Source organism: Pelmatolapia mariae, linkage group LG23, assembly GCF_036321145.2.
Source record: "Pelmatolapia mariae isolate MD_Pm_ZW linkage group LG23, Pm_UMD_F_2, whole genome shotgun sequence".
NCBI lineage: Eukaryota > Metazoa > Chordata > Actinopteri > Cichliformes > Cichlidae > Pelmatolapia > Pelmatolapia mariae.
The window spans coordinates 33,822,417-33,838,398 of record NC_086246.1 but is presented as its reverse complement, the minus strand read 5'-3'; the positions used below and the strand labels follow the sequence as shown (position 1 = coordinate 33,838,398).

General features: G+C 39.0%; 1 protein-coding gene across 8 annotated transcripts in view; it reads right to left on the bottom strand.

Annotated features, from left to right (window-relative positions):
* mcf2l2 (MCF.2 cell line derived transforming sequence-like 2) overlaps positions 1–15,982 on the bottom strand; it is a 104,179-nt gene that overhangs the window by 25,136 nt on the left and 63,061 nt on the right. For 7 of the 8 annotated variants that reach the window (XM_063467762.1, XM_063467764.1, XM_063467760.1 and 4 more), the window contains exons 24-29: positions 15,663–15,755; positions 14,731–14,809; positions 8,066–8,102; positions 7,768–7,865; positions 1,446–1,541; positions 157–255 (exon numbers count right to left, since the gene is read on the bottom strand). In XM_063467762.1, the coding sequence (XP_063323832.1) occupies positions 157–255; positions 1,446–1,541; positions 7,768–7,865; positions 8,066–8,102; positions 14,731–14,809; positions 15,663–15,755 (502 nt within the window). The remainder of the gene's footprint in view (positions 1–156; positions 256–1,445; positions 1,542–7,767; positions 7,866–8,065; positions 8,103–14,730; positions 14,810–15,662; positions 15,756–15,982) is intronic. The other variant, XM_063467767.1, reaches the window with a different exon arrangement.

Genomic DNA, 15,982 nt, shown 5'->3' with positions numbered 1-15,982 from the left:
TATAGCAATGCATCCTTTTTGTTTGACACTTCACAACTACTTACTGTAATAATTAGAATTCAACCTATTGAGATGCACATCAGTGACAATGCAGCCAATGTGATCAAAATAAGAAAAAGGCTGTAAAGAGCAGGAAGAAACTACAAAGGCTGGTACCTTTTGTGCGCCGTGTAGCGAAGGAGGAGGAGGAAGAGGAAGCAAGAGAAGAAGTGAGAGAGAAGCGGCGGGGGACCTCAGCCTCTTTAGCAGCAGGTTCTAAAGCCAGAAAGGGGTCAGGAGGAAAAGAAGAAAGGAAAAAGCACGGGGAGAGACAAGGACAGAAGGAAAGGACAGAGAGAAAGCTTTAGTAACGGGATTTAAAAAGAGGCAAAATGACAAGGAAGAGGAGGATGGACAGCAACTTTGGGCATTAAATAGAATGCAAATCAAAGACAAAGAGAAAGCAGCCTTCACGGTCTTTCTTAGCACTGCCATCTTAATAACCAATTATCTATACATTCTCTAGGAAAGACCATAAAATGCAACTGAGAAAGAAAGAAAAATAACTGTTTTGAGAGTTTACTAAGATTTTACGTTCAGAATCAAAGTTTAGACATGCCAATAAAATTAAATTGGACTGATACAAAAGTCTAAAGTACAAGGATTCCCTGTTAGTCATCACTAATGAAATAAATATGATTTTTTTGTTTTGTTTTGTTTTACCTGATGCAACATCACTGCAACACAACAGTGGGATAGCTTTCACTAATTTTAAAGAAACGTTTCTATCATTCGACGTGTCTGCCGTCTAGTGACTTAAACGTGACTGGAGATGACTGTCTTTCAAAACTGCTCTCTCATTCCTCCAACTGTGTCATCAGCGTACCCGTGTGGTCGTACTGCTGTGAAACAAAAACAAGTCTCTTCTTCCTTCAGATATATTTAAACATATTAAAATGTCAAGAGGCCTTTGGTACTGTGAGGTGAAATGCCGTGCAATGCTTCACCATATATTTCTGCCCAGCTACTCTCTGTCTTCATCTGTCCATCACCTGCTGTCAAATCCTGCCTCTTCGACAGAACTCCATCCCATTCTTTTCTAAATCACAGTTGTTGCAGTGCAAGCAGAGGCAGATGATACAGACGTGAACAGATAAAAGCACAGACAGAGGAGTGGATGGAGATGCGGTCTTATTATGTGAGATACGGCAGACACTGCAATGCACGTAGAGAAATCCGTGCAAGAACTAAGTGGCATGCACTGGAGCGAAAAGTCTTAACTACAAAGGGCAGATGCTGCTGCCGTTCATGATGATGACAATTATCATTATGATCAACATTATCGTGACAGCAATTATAGATAAAAAGAGCAAACAACAGATGATAATGTTGACAAAGATGCCAGTGGTGATGATAAAGATGGCGATACAGGTGGATTTAGGGAGCACTCGGCATATTGCTGTTACCTGCAGGAAGAGACCTCCTGTTGGAAAGTCCTTGCAAGGTGAAATGCTTCCTAGCATTAACAGCCGAGTAGCCTGACTGGCTGGCTGAAGCGTCAGCTACATAGCAAAGCGAGATTAAGCAGAAGTTAGTACATTAGAGAAAGAAAAAGCAGTTTGAGCGTTGCTTGAAAAGAATAAAGTGACGCAAAGGGTTTATATGACTGTCAAAGTGCTCTAATAGTAATTCTTGACTGTGTCTTGTGAAAACATTGAATTGCAGACTTACTAAACACTTGCAGGTTGTTGATGAAGCAAGTATACTGTACCATATGGAGACACATACCTTTTCCCCATAAGTCAACGTTTCATTACGTCAAACTTATACCTTAGAAAATGAAATACTTAAAAGACATTTTTCCTCTCACATGTGGTAAACTTGAACTACACCATAAGACATCTTTGCCAACACTTTTTCAACTGTTTATTCAACAATATTATCAACAGATTAAAATTAATGTACTGTATCCTTGGACTCAATAGTAGTCAATAGTGGCTCATTTACCAGAATTAACTTCTTGAAAGAATTTGACATAATTGTCCATCACTTTGTGACATTGGCATGCAGATAATTTTATGCAATCTTCCATGCAAAGTGTGCAAGATATTTAAGGATTTTTCTCACATACACTGCGACTTTCATTCATTATTCTGACCCACTTACGGTTCGACTTTCAGATAACTTTTTATCATTTGCTGTCAAAGTGTAAAATCATCATTCTGTCCAAGATGCTTTCGATTATGTGAAACAGTCAAATCTAATAGTTCCCTTCTTCCAACGACTGTGCAGATGATGGAAAGCAGAAAAGTCTGTCATAAAAGCAGATTGTTTCATAAGTCTGATATTTAGGAATCTACTATAGATGATTACTGTTTGTTATTATCTGTATTTTGTGCTGTTGAAATATGAGATTATGTCATATTAAACATTGAAGTTAAATGGTACAACTGGCCAAAGGAAGCTAAGTGAAAGAGGGACTTAATTCTTCCATCTTAAACCTTGAATGGATCATCTGTGTCTGAAGAAGAGAAGATAATACTACAAGATTAATGACAATAACAATGAAAACATAGACTTACAAAAATGGAGATTTTGGTGAAAGTCTTCACTTCACATCTGTTCAATTTTCTCCTCATAGAGTTTTTTTTTTTTTGGTAACACATTGAGCCACTTTCCTCAGATAATAACTATGGCTAAAGTTCCCTAACCGCAGCCATCAGTCCAGAGCACAGAAACTCAATAATGACAATTTTTTAAGGAATGTGAAAGTTTTAGCAAAAAAGGATTGAGACCCCATCAAAATCTGACATATTTTCATGTAAATGCAAGATGTTTCAGGGTCTTGAAATATTTATAACAACCACACAATAATTTTTACCCTGTAAAATGAAAAGAATATTTCAGTTTCTCCACTGCTTCTAGGTCAGCAGCTATACTGAAGCAGATTAGAAGTCATTGACCATGTTCACTCCTTTGTACATAGACTATGCACTGTCTAAAATTGAAGCCTCTGGTTCTGTGGGCCTAAAAGTGCTTGCTGCAACAGTTAAGTACATCTTTTATCTACAGTGTATGCTTTGTAAAAAATGTCATATTTTTGTATGTTGTTTTTTTTTTTTTTCCAATGAAGCATTGCTCAGATGATCCATGGATTTAAACAACTCATCAGGGGCTTGTACACATAAAACCCTATATTCACCAGTTAGAAAGATGTATGTGCCTCATGCTTCCAGTGGAACATTGCTTACCAAGTAGCACTCTAAGCATAGGAAACATGGCATCAGAACTAAGTGAAACTGTCAGTAGTCACATTGTTATTCTGAGCAAAGGCTGGCTTTCTCAACGTCAAAGTGTGGCTACACTGAGGATTTCTAAGGGAGCAGTGCATGGCTCACACCATCAAAAGATCAATACATCAAGCTTTGTTTACTGAAGACCAGAAAAGCTACTTCATCTTAAATACAGAATAAACATGATAAATAAAACAGGTCGGCAATCAGCAAAAGTCCTGCTAAAAAAAGAAAAAGGATTTACTGATAAATCCAAGACAGAGACTCAAGATTGGTTGTCAGATTTTGCAGAGTCCATGCTGTCACTCAAACAAAAGGGGAATATGACAAATATTGCAATCAAATATTTAATACTGTATTTAGTTTAAAACAAGTGTATATATTCCTGCACCTTCACATGAGCATGTCAGCCTGATTAACTGCTCACGCAAGTCTGCATGATAAAGTACTAAGTGCTCGTCCGACTACCATGGACCTCAGAGCTCTCGGCCTCATATCTTTGGAACTCTCTCCCACACTGCATTCACAGTATTCTTTGTTTCTATCTTTAAACCATTTCTTAAAACACACCTTTTTAAGATTGTACACTCAGTTTTATTTTGTATTTTTGACTTTTAATTCTGTAAAAGTTTTCTAATTGTCACTGTATGCAGCATTATTATTATTATTATCATTATTATTATGTAGGGTAGTGAGCTGGACCCTTATATGGGTTTTCAATAAGCAACAGGAGGTAGAGCAGGTCACCTACAAATTGGAAGGTTGGTAGTTCGATCCCAATCAGCTCCAGTCTGCATTCCACATATCATGGAGCAAGATACTAACCCCAAGTTGCTCTCCGATGCATCCATCAGAGTATGAATGTGTGAATGTTAGATAGAAAGAACTTACATAGGAAAAGCATAGAAAAAAAGTGCTTGTATGAATGGGTGAGGCAAGTTGTATAAAAGCGCTTTGAGCGCTCAGTTAAGAGTAGAAAAGCATTATATAAGAACCAGTGCATGTAGCAAGCCCACTATTAATTACTGTGTGGGATAAGTATGCCCAGCCAACACCACATTTCACATTTCACCCAATCACTGTTTGCCTATACATACAATTTTTAATGGCACTAAGAAAACACCACACTGGGGATTACTGTGGAGAAGATAAAACCATAGAACATGTTTTGCTGTACTATCAGAAATATGAGCTAGAGAGAAGCCATGAGATTTAAAACCCTATTTGTTTTTGGCTCCATGGTGCAGTAGTTTACACATTTACCTAACAATTAAAACATCTCTAGTTTGAACACAAATCCCTTGAGGGTTGTGTCAGATGGGGCATCTGAAAACACTACCCTTCTCTCACCCCAACCAGTTGCGGCTGATGGCCGCCCCTCCCTGAGCCTGGTTCTGCCGGAGGTTTCTTCCTGTTAAAAGGGAGTTTTTCCTTCCCACTGTTGCCAAAGTGCTTGCTCATAGGGGCTCATATGATTGTTGGGTTTTTCTCTGTATTATTGTAGGATCTACCTTATAATATAAAGCACCTTGAGGTGACTGTTGTTGGGATTTGGCGCTATATAAATAAAACTGAATCGAACTGAACCTTTTGGTACTCCTTGTGAGCAGCTAAATGTAGCTTTTTTCATTTTTGTTGGAATTTTTTTTAGCAACATTCTGGTCCACACTACATAACAGCTGGTGACAATAAGGTACCGTGACACACGGTACATCACTGCTGTGATTTCTGGGTAATCATTAGTGGAAAGCAGTTCATCAGCACTGAGACGTCACTGCAAAGTGTTTCTGTTTGCTCAGTCTGTCTAGGAACACTTCATAGCATAAAACTACACTCAGATAACAGTTCAACGCAAAGCATTATCAACAAGAAATAGATGTTATGAAAATGGGATTAGAAGGAATCCAGGACGGAAAACTGAGTAAGAATGAAAGACGAGAAGGAATGTGAGAACTAAGGAGAAGTAAAAAGGGATGCACAGAGTGAATTAAAGAGAGATGACTGATGAAAAGTAAACGGCTGGAAGCTGACAGAAGAAGGAATAAACAGCACAAGACAGAAACATAAAGGAGTAGGGGAAAGAGAGAATAGAGCAGGAGGTGACAATGGATGCCAGGAGACAGACAGGTTGGTTTTATAATAGAGGCCAGCCACGCATTTGAAGGGCGATACCCAAAGCAGCAGCCACTGTCAGCATTCCCTAACCTTTAACTTCCTGCTAGCATTTGGGACTGTGTGAGTGGTAAAGAAAATTCAGTGTGAGAGGATGGCAGGGTGGAGAAAATCCATAAAAAGAAAGCAGAAACAGTAAACACTTACTAAGTTACTGAAACCTACCTTTGAACAAATGCTGTAGGGCAAACCACACCTTCAGTGGTGTTTTAGGACTTAGGGGACGCTTTTGACATCGGCCCCCACTCACTCCAAGGAGTATGTTGACACTTTACCAGCTAAATTTGAATTATTCTGTCCATTTGAGGCCTTGTCAGAATCACTCTGATTTTCTTATATCCAGAAGCATAGCTTTCCAAAAACAGCCTCTAGAGGGTTTTAACACTAAAATGTCAGCAATGTCAGATTAAATAACACTAGATCATTTCAAAAGCTGAAGAATGGAGAATGCCTCTCCCACTCAGCTCGGCTAAATGCCAGGAAACACAGGAACGGCTGGCACACTCTCGACTCACCCCAAAAAGAATTCTCTGGAGCTGAAGGGAGGATCCAGAGGTACTCTCGGTATCTGGGAAATCGCGGCTTACGGATTTGAAACACATGCACTTCAGTGAGCAGCACCTTCCTTGCACAAATGTGTTGCCTAGGTTCAGACAAGCCAGACCGTAACGTCAATGCATGACAAAAGTCTTTGTAGAAGCAAGACTTGGCTTTTAGGAGCCAACTTGGTAATGCCTCGAGGTAAAAATGATGTTTTTTTAGTTTAAAGTCTCTATCTGAATGAATAGAGAGCCAGAACCTTCAATCAGATCTGATAGAAAGAGCTTCAAAAATGTAACGACTTTACCCTATAATGAGGTTTAATAAGCTTTTCTCCACTGTAAGTTCTAGTTCAACCACTAAAATGCAATGTTCACAAAGGTTTGGCTTCATTAATGGCTCATCTCATAATGATATAGACTTCTATTCAGGCTTCTTTTACTGCCATGTCACTCCATTATAATGAGAAAGTCACAGTGGGTCAATGGTTGACACGGCTGTTTTAGAGCAAGAAGGTCCTGAGCTCAAACACAGACATGGCCCTTTTCATGTTGACCAAAAAAAAAAAAAAGGCAAGGTTAATACTCAAGTTTTTTTTCACAAGCAATAGAATACCAGGCAGCAAAGAAGAGGGAGCTTACAACACTCCAGGATTTACTCAGGGTTAAGAAGCAGACTAAGGAATAGTGCAACACTTTGGCATACCACTCTGACAAATGATGTGTCTAATCAACGGTAACTGATTGGCGAAGTGGAAAGAGGTGAGCAGAAAGGCACTCAGCTGACAATACTGGCAGGAGGGTAGGACAGGTAGGAGTGGTATGTCTTAAACGACAGTAGAGTAAGATAGTGTCAAACAAACAGAATGAATGAAGGACAACGCGGGACACCATGACAGTTGTGGCTGGCAACAGATTTCCATCACAAGGATAGCTACTGCTAGACTGCATGCAGATCAACAGTCTTTTCAGCAGCATATTTCACAACCTTGTAAAATTACTGGACCTTTGCTGCATATTTAAAAGTATAATTTGATATATTGATGTTATGCAGCAAACTTTAGATATTAAAGTAATAAAGGGAAACTGAAAAGACAAGATAAGGCGTGATATAAAGGGCATTGTAGAAAGGCTACAGATAAGAAAGTGATAGATAAATAGATAGCACGGATAAAGGGGTGAGACATGGAAGAACTGATGAAAGACAGAAAAAAGGGGTGTTAAGAGACCAGGTGGCTCCCTGGAGTTGGCCATAGGGGATGCTTCCTGTCACCTTGAGTTAGTGTTGGCACACAGACACAACTTTGATCAACAACCCTTGCTGATAGACTGCTGATAGCCATACACACTAGAAAGCAGCACAGAGGGCTTTCTCACAGGAGACAGGTACAATTTGAAATTGCACCTGTTATCTTATCCCCCTACTGCGGTTGACAGCGTTGTATTTGTGTTAGTGCGTGCATCTCTGTGTGAGGAGGCTATACAGCTTCTCTGTATGCTTTTGACCTAACTGCATGTGCAAAGGTTGTTTTTGGCTAAGAGTCTACATGCAGAAGTACAGCACAGAGATTTAGAGGAGACTATGTGTGCATGAACAGCATGTTAGCGTGAGAGGCCATGTGCTGTAACCTTGCCTGTTCTTCCATTTTACAATAACTCCATGGAGACTGCAATCTGAAATCTCAAGGTTCACACATCTTTCCCCATCTACAGTTCATTTGACTCAATTCTGGAAGTAATACGAGATGCTGACTTTTTGATTAGTTTGGCAAGTGAGCTCTCACCTCTCTTCTGCCTCATATTAGGGCTGGGGTTGGACCTCCTGAAGCCTGACTCTGGGCTTGATGAATCAGAGTGTTTCAGTGCCATCTTCCGCACATTCCTATTGAGAGTAGACAGATCAGTGAGAAACTGAAATAGCTAAGATAAAATATAAACAACTCAGTTTTCCACTTGTCATTGTCCATCCCTGTTCTGAGAGCAGATTTTTTCAGATTCAGAGAAAAGGTTTCAGATTTTCTGCAACATGGTCATCATGGTTGCTGATTAATTCCTAATTTGTGTGATTCTCTGTTTCCTCACCTCATGGGGGCCCCATAGATGTTGAGCTGGCTGGCTTCTGTGAATGCAAGAGAAACAGAAAATTACTGATGGTCAAACTGGAGCACTGTGAGCTTTAAAACAAGGATTTGCTGCTGGAATCGCTACCTTTGAGAAAGGCATTTGGCCCCAAACATTGCTCAAAGCTACTTTGTTCATCGGTACGTGAGGGACTTGGTTTAGTAAATGAGTAAAATACGATTGGTAAATGGAATAGGAGGAATTGGCTTGGATAGAATTTCCATAAAATATTCTGCTACTCTAAGGTCGCCATTTTCTGTGCCTGTATTTGTTTTCCCTTTTGAGAAAAAAGCTGTTGAATTCATTAAAACTCTGCTTATTAGAGAAATTGCTCAGTTTTGCCATCTTAACTGTTAGAAGCAGTCGATGTTTCCTTCTTCCTGCTGTCCAGAGCAGAGCCAGCATTTCATTATTTTTCTCTTAGCAAATATTTTCTTCGGTACCACACTGTGGATTTTGTATGTCACGCAGGCCTTGAGGTGGCTTCTGTGTCTTGTTTGTAATCCTCCACTGGTGTCTGGTCCTATTGAATCTGTGTCCTGCACTGTACTGAATACATGGCGGCAGAAGAACTACAATAGTACAAGTCCTCTTTACACAAGTCAAGAGATGATATCAGAAAGACCAAACAGAAAAGTACAAGACAGAAGAAGATACAAAACACCATCTAGTTTTCTGAAAAACTATAAAAAAAAAAAATCAAGGTTTCAAGCTTTACTTCCAGTGCCTATCCTTTAGAGCCATGCTGCTGGCATCTTTTACAACTGGAAGCTTTTATTCTATAATTCCTAAGTTATTTCAATGCTTAAATTCTCCCAGAATGCTGTGTCAACTCTGTAAGCTGCTTTTACTGGACTGATATCCTGAAATCCTGCTCGGGCTCTATAAAGAAAGAAAAATCCAAACACTTAAGTTCCTGGAATGCAGCTTCAGACATCACCTACATCTAATCAACAGGCTTCATAAATGCAACGTTAACAATTCTGGCCTGCCACAAGAATCCTGCTCTGAGGCAGGAAGTCTCTAGAGAAGCATCTAGTAACATAACTGTACACAAGAGGTGCTGCCTTGGCCAAATGGATAGCTCACATAAGTGAAATACCAAGCTCTGTGAATGATCTGGCTTGTTACTTCTTATACCAAGCAACCAATGAGCCTGTCGGAGAAGTGCAGACTCAGCATAGCACCGAATATTGTACTCAGCAAAAAGCATCTATTTTTTCATCATGGACAAAGTGATGTTTTATTCATAAAGGCTAGTCATATTGAAGTGTGCGTAGACAGTCTGAGAAGAGAGCAGCAGCAGCAGCAGCAAGAGTTTAAATGAGGAGTAACACCATGCATATGGCAAAGTTTATAATGTGATGCACACTCCATCCTCCATATTTATCATTCATCTAGACGAATATAGGGTAAGATACATACTGAAATAATTCCAGCGTAACAGAAACTTTGTCTAACCATACTTATCACTCGGTTGCCATTTTCTAAAATAAAGACATTTTTTAAATCACTAATCACAGTTGCTTCCAATGAGCAGTTTTGGTAGGACCGCTTTAGTTGAAAGACGATTGTTTTCTTCAGAAGCTCAGGAAGTATTAATGACAGCATGCACTATATGCAAACGACGATTAAGTCAGAAATGGTGTAAAAGGGAGGAGCTGGGTATATTTGACTTGCAAAGCAGGTTGCAGAGACAACAGCAACTGTGTAATAGCTGGTATATGAGATGTGTAATGGGAGGTTTAAAGGCTATGCTTGAACTAACTAATGGGCACATTGGTTGGTGAGATCAACCAGTCAAGAATTAGCCATCTTTCTATATCTAAAGCACTTTTGGTTCCTTTGTTCTGTTTTTAGGATCATCATCCTGCTAAACACTGTTCCATTAGATGGCACACCAAGCCATAAGAGACCTAAAAACCTGTGAGATAACACAGTGGTATGGCTTGGTCTGTTTGTATACGCTAACCCCTATATGTTATGCTTATCGGGATGATTTTTTTCTAAATCAGTCCAAAAAATATCCTCATTTCATTTTTACATTTTTTTTCTCAACTGCAGTCTGGCTTTCTGATTTTATTGAGCTTAACCCGGGGTTGGCATGGTGTGCTGACATCTCTGAAATAGTGATCATGAAGCCTTTTCATAGTCATTGACCAGAAGACATGTACTCGCTTCCTGACTTGCTGTGCAGACAGAAAGACATTTTTCTTCACCAAGCAAATGATTTTCCATCATGACTCATCATGTGAAAGACTTGAGTTCCTTGGTCTCCACAGGTTATGTTTGCTTGTATGGAACAGCAGTTGCAGTTCAGTTCTACTTCCCTCCATAAGCAAAATTATTTCTACTCTAAACTCTGCTTAGACTTCACTGAGTAAAGTTGACCAAGTAAGCACGACAATATAATTTATTGTAGTAAGTACGCCCTAAAATATACGATAAAACCTTTCTGTAGTGCATAAAATCCTTCTTGACCTTGGAAATAGATCAAGGGTGAACTTTTAATTTTCCAGTTTTTAACACAGTGGTCATTACTAGAGTTCAGTTGTTATGGAAATGACTATGAAAGTTAATTTTTGACCTTTAACTGTTGGTAGAAAGTGCCAGAAAAAGCAGGACCTTGAGTTTAAATAATTTTGTCCTAAGACCCTATTTGCCATTATGTGGCATGATTTAAATGATTTAAATCAGTCACATTATAATCCAGTCCTTCCTCTTCTCGCTCTCCTATCACATCTATTATCTCTCCTCCTTTTCTCTCAAGCACACAGCTGAGATGACTGCCGTGCCTCTTCTCCTTCTCGCCACCCTCCTTTCTTCTAACAATTGCCCCTCCTTCCTTTCATGTTCATCCCTTCAAGCCTCCCTTCATTCCCTCTGAGTTGCCTCTCACCCTCCATCTCCACTCTGAAAATCCCTTTGGACTCTCTCTGCCCATCTCTGTCTCTTTGTCTCTCTCTTCACATCATTCCACCATCCTCCTCTTTTTTCTCTCCCCATCACTTTCAATCTCCTCCCTCCCTTTTTCCTGGACTAATTTCATTCCCTCTCTCTGTCTTTCCTCACATGGAGTCTGAGGTTTAACTCACAGCGCTGGACCGTCAGAGCCTCCTACAGCCTCTACTCTCCAGGCTTCATGACAGGAATGGTGTGCTATTAGCCAGTCTGCTCACACACAGACACAGGTACACACAGGTTGTCAGCTGGGCAGAGTGTGCAGCTCACATAGTGTGCCTTACCTGTCAGTCAGGACCACAGAGTAGAACTGTGCAGAACTGACTGGCACAGAAAGGACTGAGGGAGAGAGAGAGAGGTGTGGGTTGCTGTGTGTACGTGTATTTATGTGGTTTTGTGTTTACTCATTGTTTGGTGTTGCTTCATATTGATAAAAAATATTTTCAGCACTTATTGTTGTCTTGGGTTGGGTTTTTTTTTTTTTTTTTGAGTTTATAAAATGTCAGAAAATAGTGCCTAAAGTCAGCTCATCAAATTATTCTGTCTGAACAAACCGCAGAGATCTTTTTATTTATTTATTTTCAAATTATGTAAAGGAGACAAAAGCATTAAATTCTCACACTTGAGCATCTGGAACTGTAGAATATTTAGTACTTTTGCCAAGAGGATGAATTAATTTGAATAAATCAGCCAGTGAAATTGTTAGATATTAAAGGAGAACCACTAATTTTAGATATATCAGTCAATTTATATCATACATTATATAAAGTGCTATCATAATGTTGCTTGTTTGCTATTAAAAGCAAAAGAGAACACAAAAAATAAAGCATAATTTTGCTGATTTACCCTTTAGGATCAACTTCTCTTGCATCTGTTTCCCACATCCATTCCTGCGTCCACTTTTTCATCACACTGTTATATCAAGTTCTGTTCTGACCACCTGAACTAATATGAAAAGTAAGCATCAACTTCTGTGTCAAAATGACCAGACTTTGATGCTGATGATTTTTACTGTTCAAACTATACACGAAAGATCAAACAGCAGTCTCGGATGATCATGAGATACATCAGATTCTCCCTTGAAGAAAAAACTGGACAGACTATCCAAAGACTATCAATGCAAAAGAACTGTACCACTACTGTAACATAATAGCACATAGTAGACTGAAATCAGGGACTTTTTGGCCACATCAACACAATGTTCACCTACCAGCTGACTTACCCACTACTGCTACTAACTACTGCGATTTTTTTTTCTCTTTTCCAAAATATAATTCAGATTGAAGATTGGCCACTTTGCCACACTGGAACAGTTCCAGTGCTCATTTCATAGGCCCACGGGGACAGAAAATGGGCTTCCACAGAATAATCTTACAATAGCTGCTGCTGTCTCGAGGTGTGCTAAAAGGTGACTTTGAAGAGGAGATCAGCCAAATTAAAATGAGGTCAGGATTTTTTTATTTTGGTGTGAGAAGTACCAGAACCTAGATTGCAATTTGTATGCTATACAACATTTTTTAGCGGCTCTGGACATGGTTATTTGAGGTTTGATGATATATTAATGTCTTCGAGGGAATTCCATCTACTAAGCAATCTAACATGATTAGAAGCAAAAAGAAGCGCTCGATAGCAAATAAAAAAAAAACAGATGCCATAAATCATTGTTCTGACACCTTCATTAATGACACAGTGTGTTAAAAAATGGAGAGACCTCTTGAGCAAGGCAAATATGTTCCTTGAAAAAAAAAAAGTTAATCAAACCAACAGGTACCCTATCAAAGAAGCCGGTATACAGAACTATAATTGTTCATGTTTTTATAGAGGATTGAACTTCATGCTGACTAAATGATCTGAGTCATTTAGTCATCATGCAGTGTGAATGTTTGGGACAGCTGTGCTCTACATTCTTCATCAGTTCAGTTCTTCATCATTGCATAAAATCAAAAACCAGCTTGTTGTAAAATTGATATAGAAGCAAGCCACTGCTTGTTTCATATACACTGGGTTTTGTAAGTCGTATAAAAACAGACAAAATTATATTGCCTGCTTCGAACTACATGTAAGTTTTATGTCAGGTCAGAACCTAAATAAAGGTTTAAAACTACAGAAGACTTAAGTCAAAAACAATGCTTGATCCTTTAAGGACAGTACTCAGCTGTTTGAGTACAAGGTGCTGTAACAGCTAAAGCTTGTCATGGTGTATTAATGCAGTGTACTTGTAGAACGGCTACATGTCACCAAGGCTAACACAGAGGGACAGATAACCATTCACTCTCACATGCACACCTATGGGCAGTTTAGAAACACCAACAAGCATTTCTTTGGACCGTGGGAGGACACGGGGAGAACATGCAAGCTCCACACATCTTCTTGCTTTGATGTGGATTTTCTTTTGATGTTTTCTACAATGCAAAGAACGTTGAGAGGATTTTGAATTCAGTTTTCAATTTCTAGACAGTTTACAACTTGACTGTGAAAGTAAATTAGCAAATCTGCATCAGATCTTCTGTATATAGCACTGAGCTGCAATTTTGGAAGTGCTCAGAGCCGAAAACAGTTTAATTGTGGTACGACATGTACAACAGCAGAAAGCAAAAACTTAATCAAACATGAGAAGTAGTCCTAGCTACTGCATGTACTACTGCTTATGAGCAGTAATTTACGGTATAGTTGAAATTCTTTTCAACTATTACAATAAAGACACCGTGAATTGCTGCACATGATATAAACACTACAAATGATTTCTGTCTATCAACAGTAATTCTACGCAGACAGAGATAATGAATTTGCAAATACAGTTTTTCTATCTGCATGAAATTAAAGAAAACATTTCCCCCCATAGGCATAATAGAATGACAGGCCAATGTCCAGACTGCACTGTATGTTGATGTGTATATATATATGGAATATATTATGGAATGTCATTTAGAAACATGCTGTATATATATTCCAATAAAAGTGAATATATTGATTGAAGTTTCATTCAGTATATTATATACAAGTTTCATTTTATATATTTAAGTTCTAATAAATATATTCAAGGTCTGAGTTTCATTCATTCGTTAGAATGTGTGCATCAATACACGAGGTACCATGAAGACGTTAAAAAAATAACGTTGAGTGTAAACGTTTTCATGCTAATACCAAAAAGTTATGATTTAACTAATCTAACAGATGCTAACAGGTGAATGTATCTGAGCAGAGAGGAAACTTCATCCTTCACCCGCTGGGACTGAAGTGTGATCTTGTGAAAGATGAGGTAACACAGACGAACAGAAATATTCTCAGATGAAAAGGTGTGTGTGTGTGTGTGTGTGTGTGTACGGGTTCGTACTATCCTGGTGGGGACCAAAATCTGACTTTTACTATCCTGGTGGGGACTTTCTGCACCGTGGGGACCAAAATCCAGGTCCCCTCGGGGTTGAAAGCAATTTTCACACTCAAAATGCGGTTTTACTGTCAGGGTTACAATTAGGTTATGGTTAGGTTTAGGGTAAGGGTTAGGGTTAGGCATTCATTTTTAATGGTTAGGGTTAGGGTAAGGGGCTAGGGAAAGCATTATGTCAATGGGATGTCCCCACGAGGATAGCAAACCAGACATGTGTGTGTGTGTGTGTGTGTGTGTGTGTGTGTGTGTGTGTGTGTGTGTGTGTGTGTGTACATACCTCTGCATGCTTCCAGCTGGCCTGTAAGAACTTTCCGAATCTCTGACACCCACATATTTTTCACATCCATGGAGGGAGCCTAGGGAGGAATAAATACATACATACACACACACAAACATAAATCAAGCACATATACACAACAAAAGCATCTTAACATTAATGCCGTTTATCTGAGTGAGAAACTGATTGGAGAGGTGTGTGGTGCAACACTGCCCCCAAGAGCACACCTTGTGTATCATGGATTTCTTCCAGGAAGAATATTTCACTAAAATTACATCAGGGGGTCAAATTAAGTAATAAAATAGACACATTATGCTTTATATGAATTCATTCCCATAAGGATATCATTTTCCAGTTCTTATATGGATGAATGTACAGACTTCTAAAAAGCTGTCACAAACATATTTAGCAGTTTCATAAATACCCTAGCCTCTGTCATTATTATCTACAACATGCCACCTGTTATTGAATTATTTGCTCATTTTTGTACATTACTATGTTATTGCTGGTTTTTAAATGTATAATGCTGGTGTTGCGGCTGTTGAGCTACAGCAGGTACATGAAAGTAACTCCCAAGCTTGGAAAAAAGTCCTGCAACCAGCTGCCAAGAAACTGTTCAGGTTGTGACATGATTAATGGTTTCAGGAAGCAGAAGAAACCAAAAATTGTTGATCTTTTTACTAAAAGAATGGCCTAATACAGTTTAAGAGGACTGAATTTTGAAGGCTCCTGTTGACCGAATAGCTAATAAACAAAAGAAATGTGACAAAAGACCAGAAGTAGATGTTTTTAGTAAAATCAGAAATAAAAAGGTAGAAAATAGTACTGCTCCAAATAAATCAAGTGAGCTGGGTTCCATCACAGTTTCAGAGGAAAGGGTAAGCTGAATGAATCTGAACATAAAGCAGAAAGGAAAGGTTGCATCAACATACCTGGATGATGTAAACTTCCTCTCTGCCGTTGTACCAAACCTCAAACTTTTTGCTGTCGCCTTTGACATTCTCTGTGATCCCCACAGAACTCATCTGAACAGAAACAGGACACAGACACTGAGATTCAGTATGTTAGAGATGAACTCTGTGAAGTGATGCACTGAAAAAAACTCTTTCATTAGCAGTCACACAATAAATACGCATTTTATATGTTATTCGGCACAACGCTCCCAAAGTATAACAGTCACTTAAGGTGATAATTATTTTCCAGGACATTAACAAACCAGAGTCATAAACTAAAGCCATTAAACGTCTCAGGC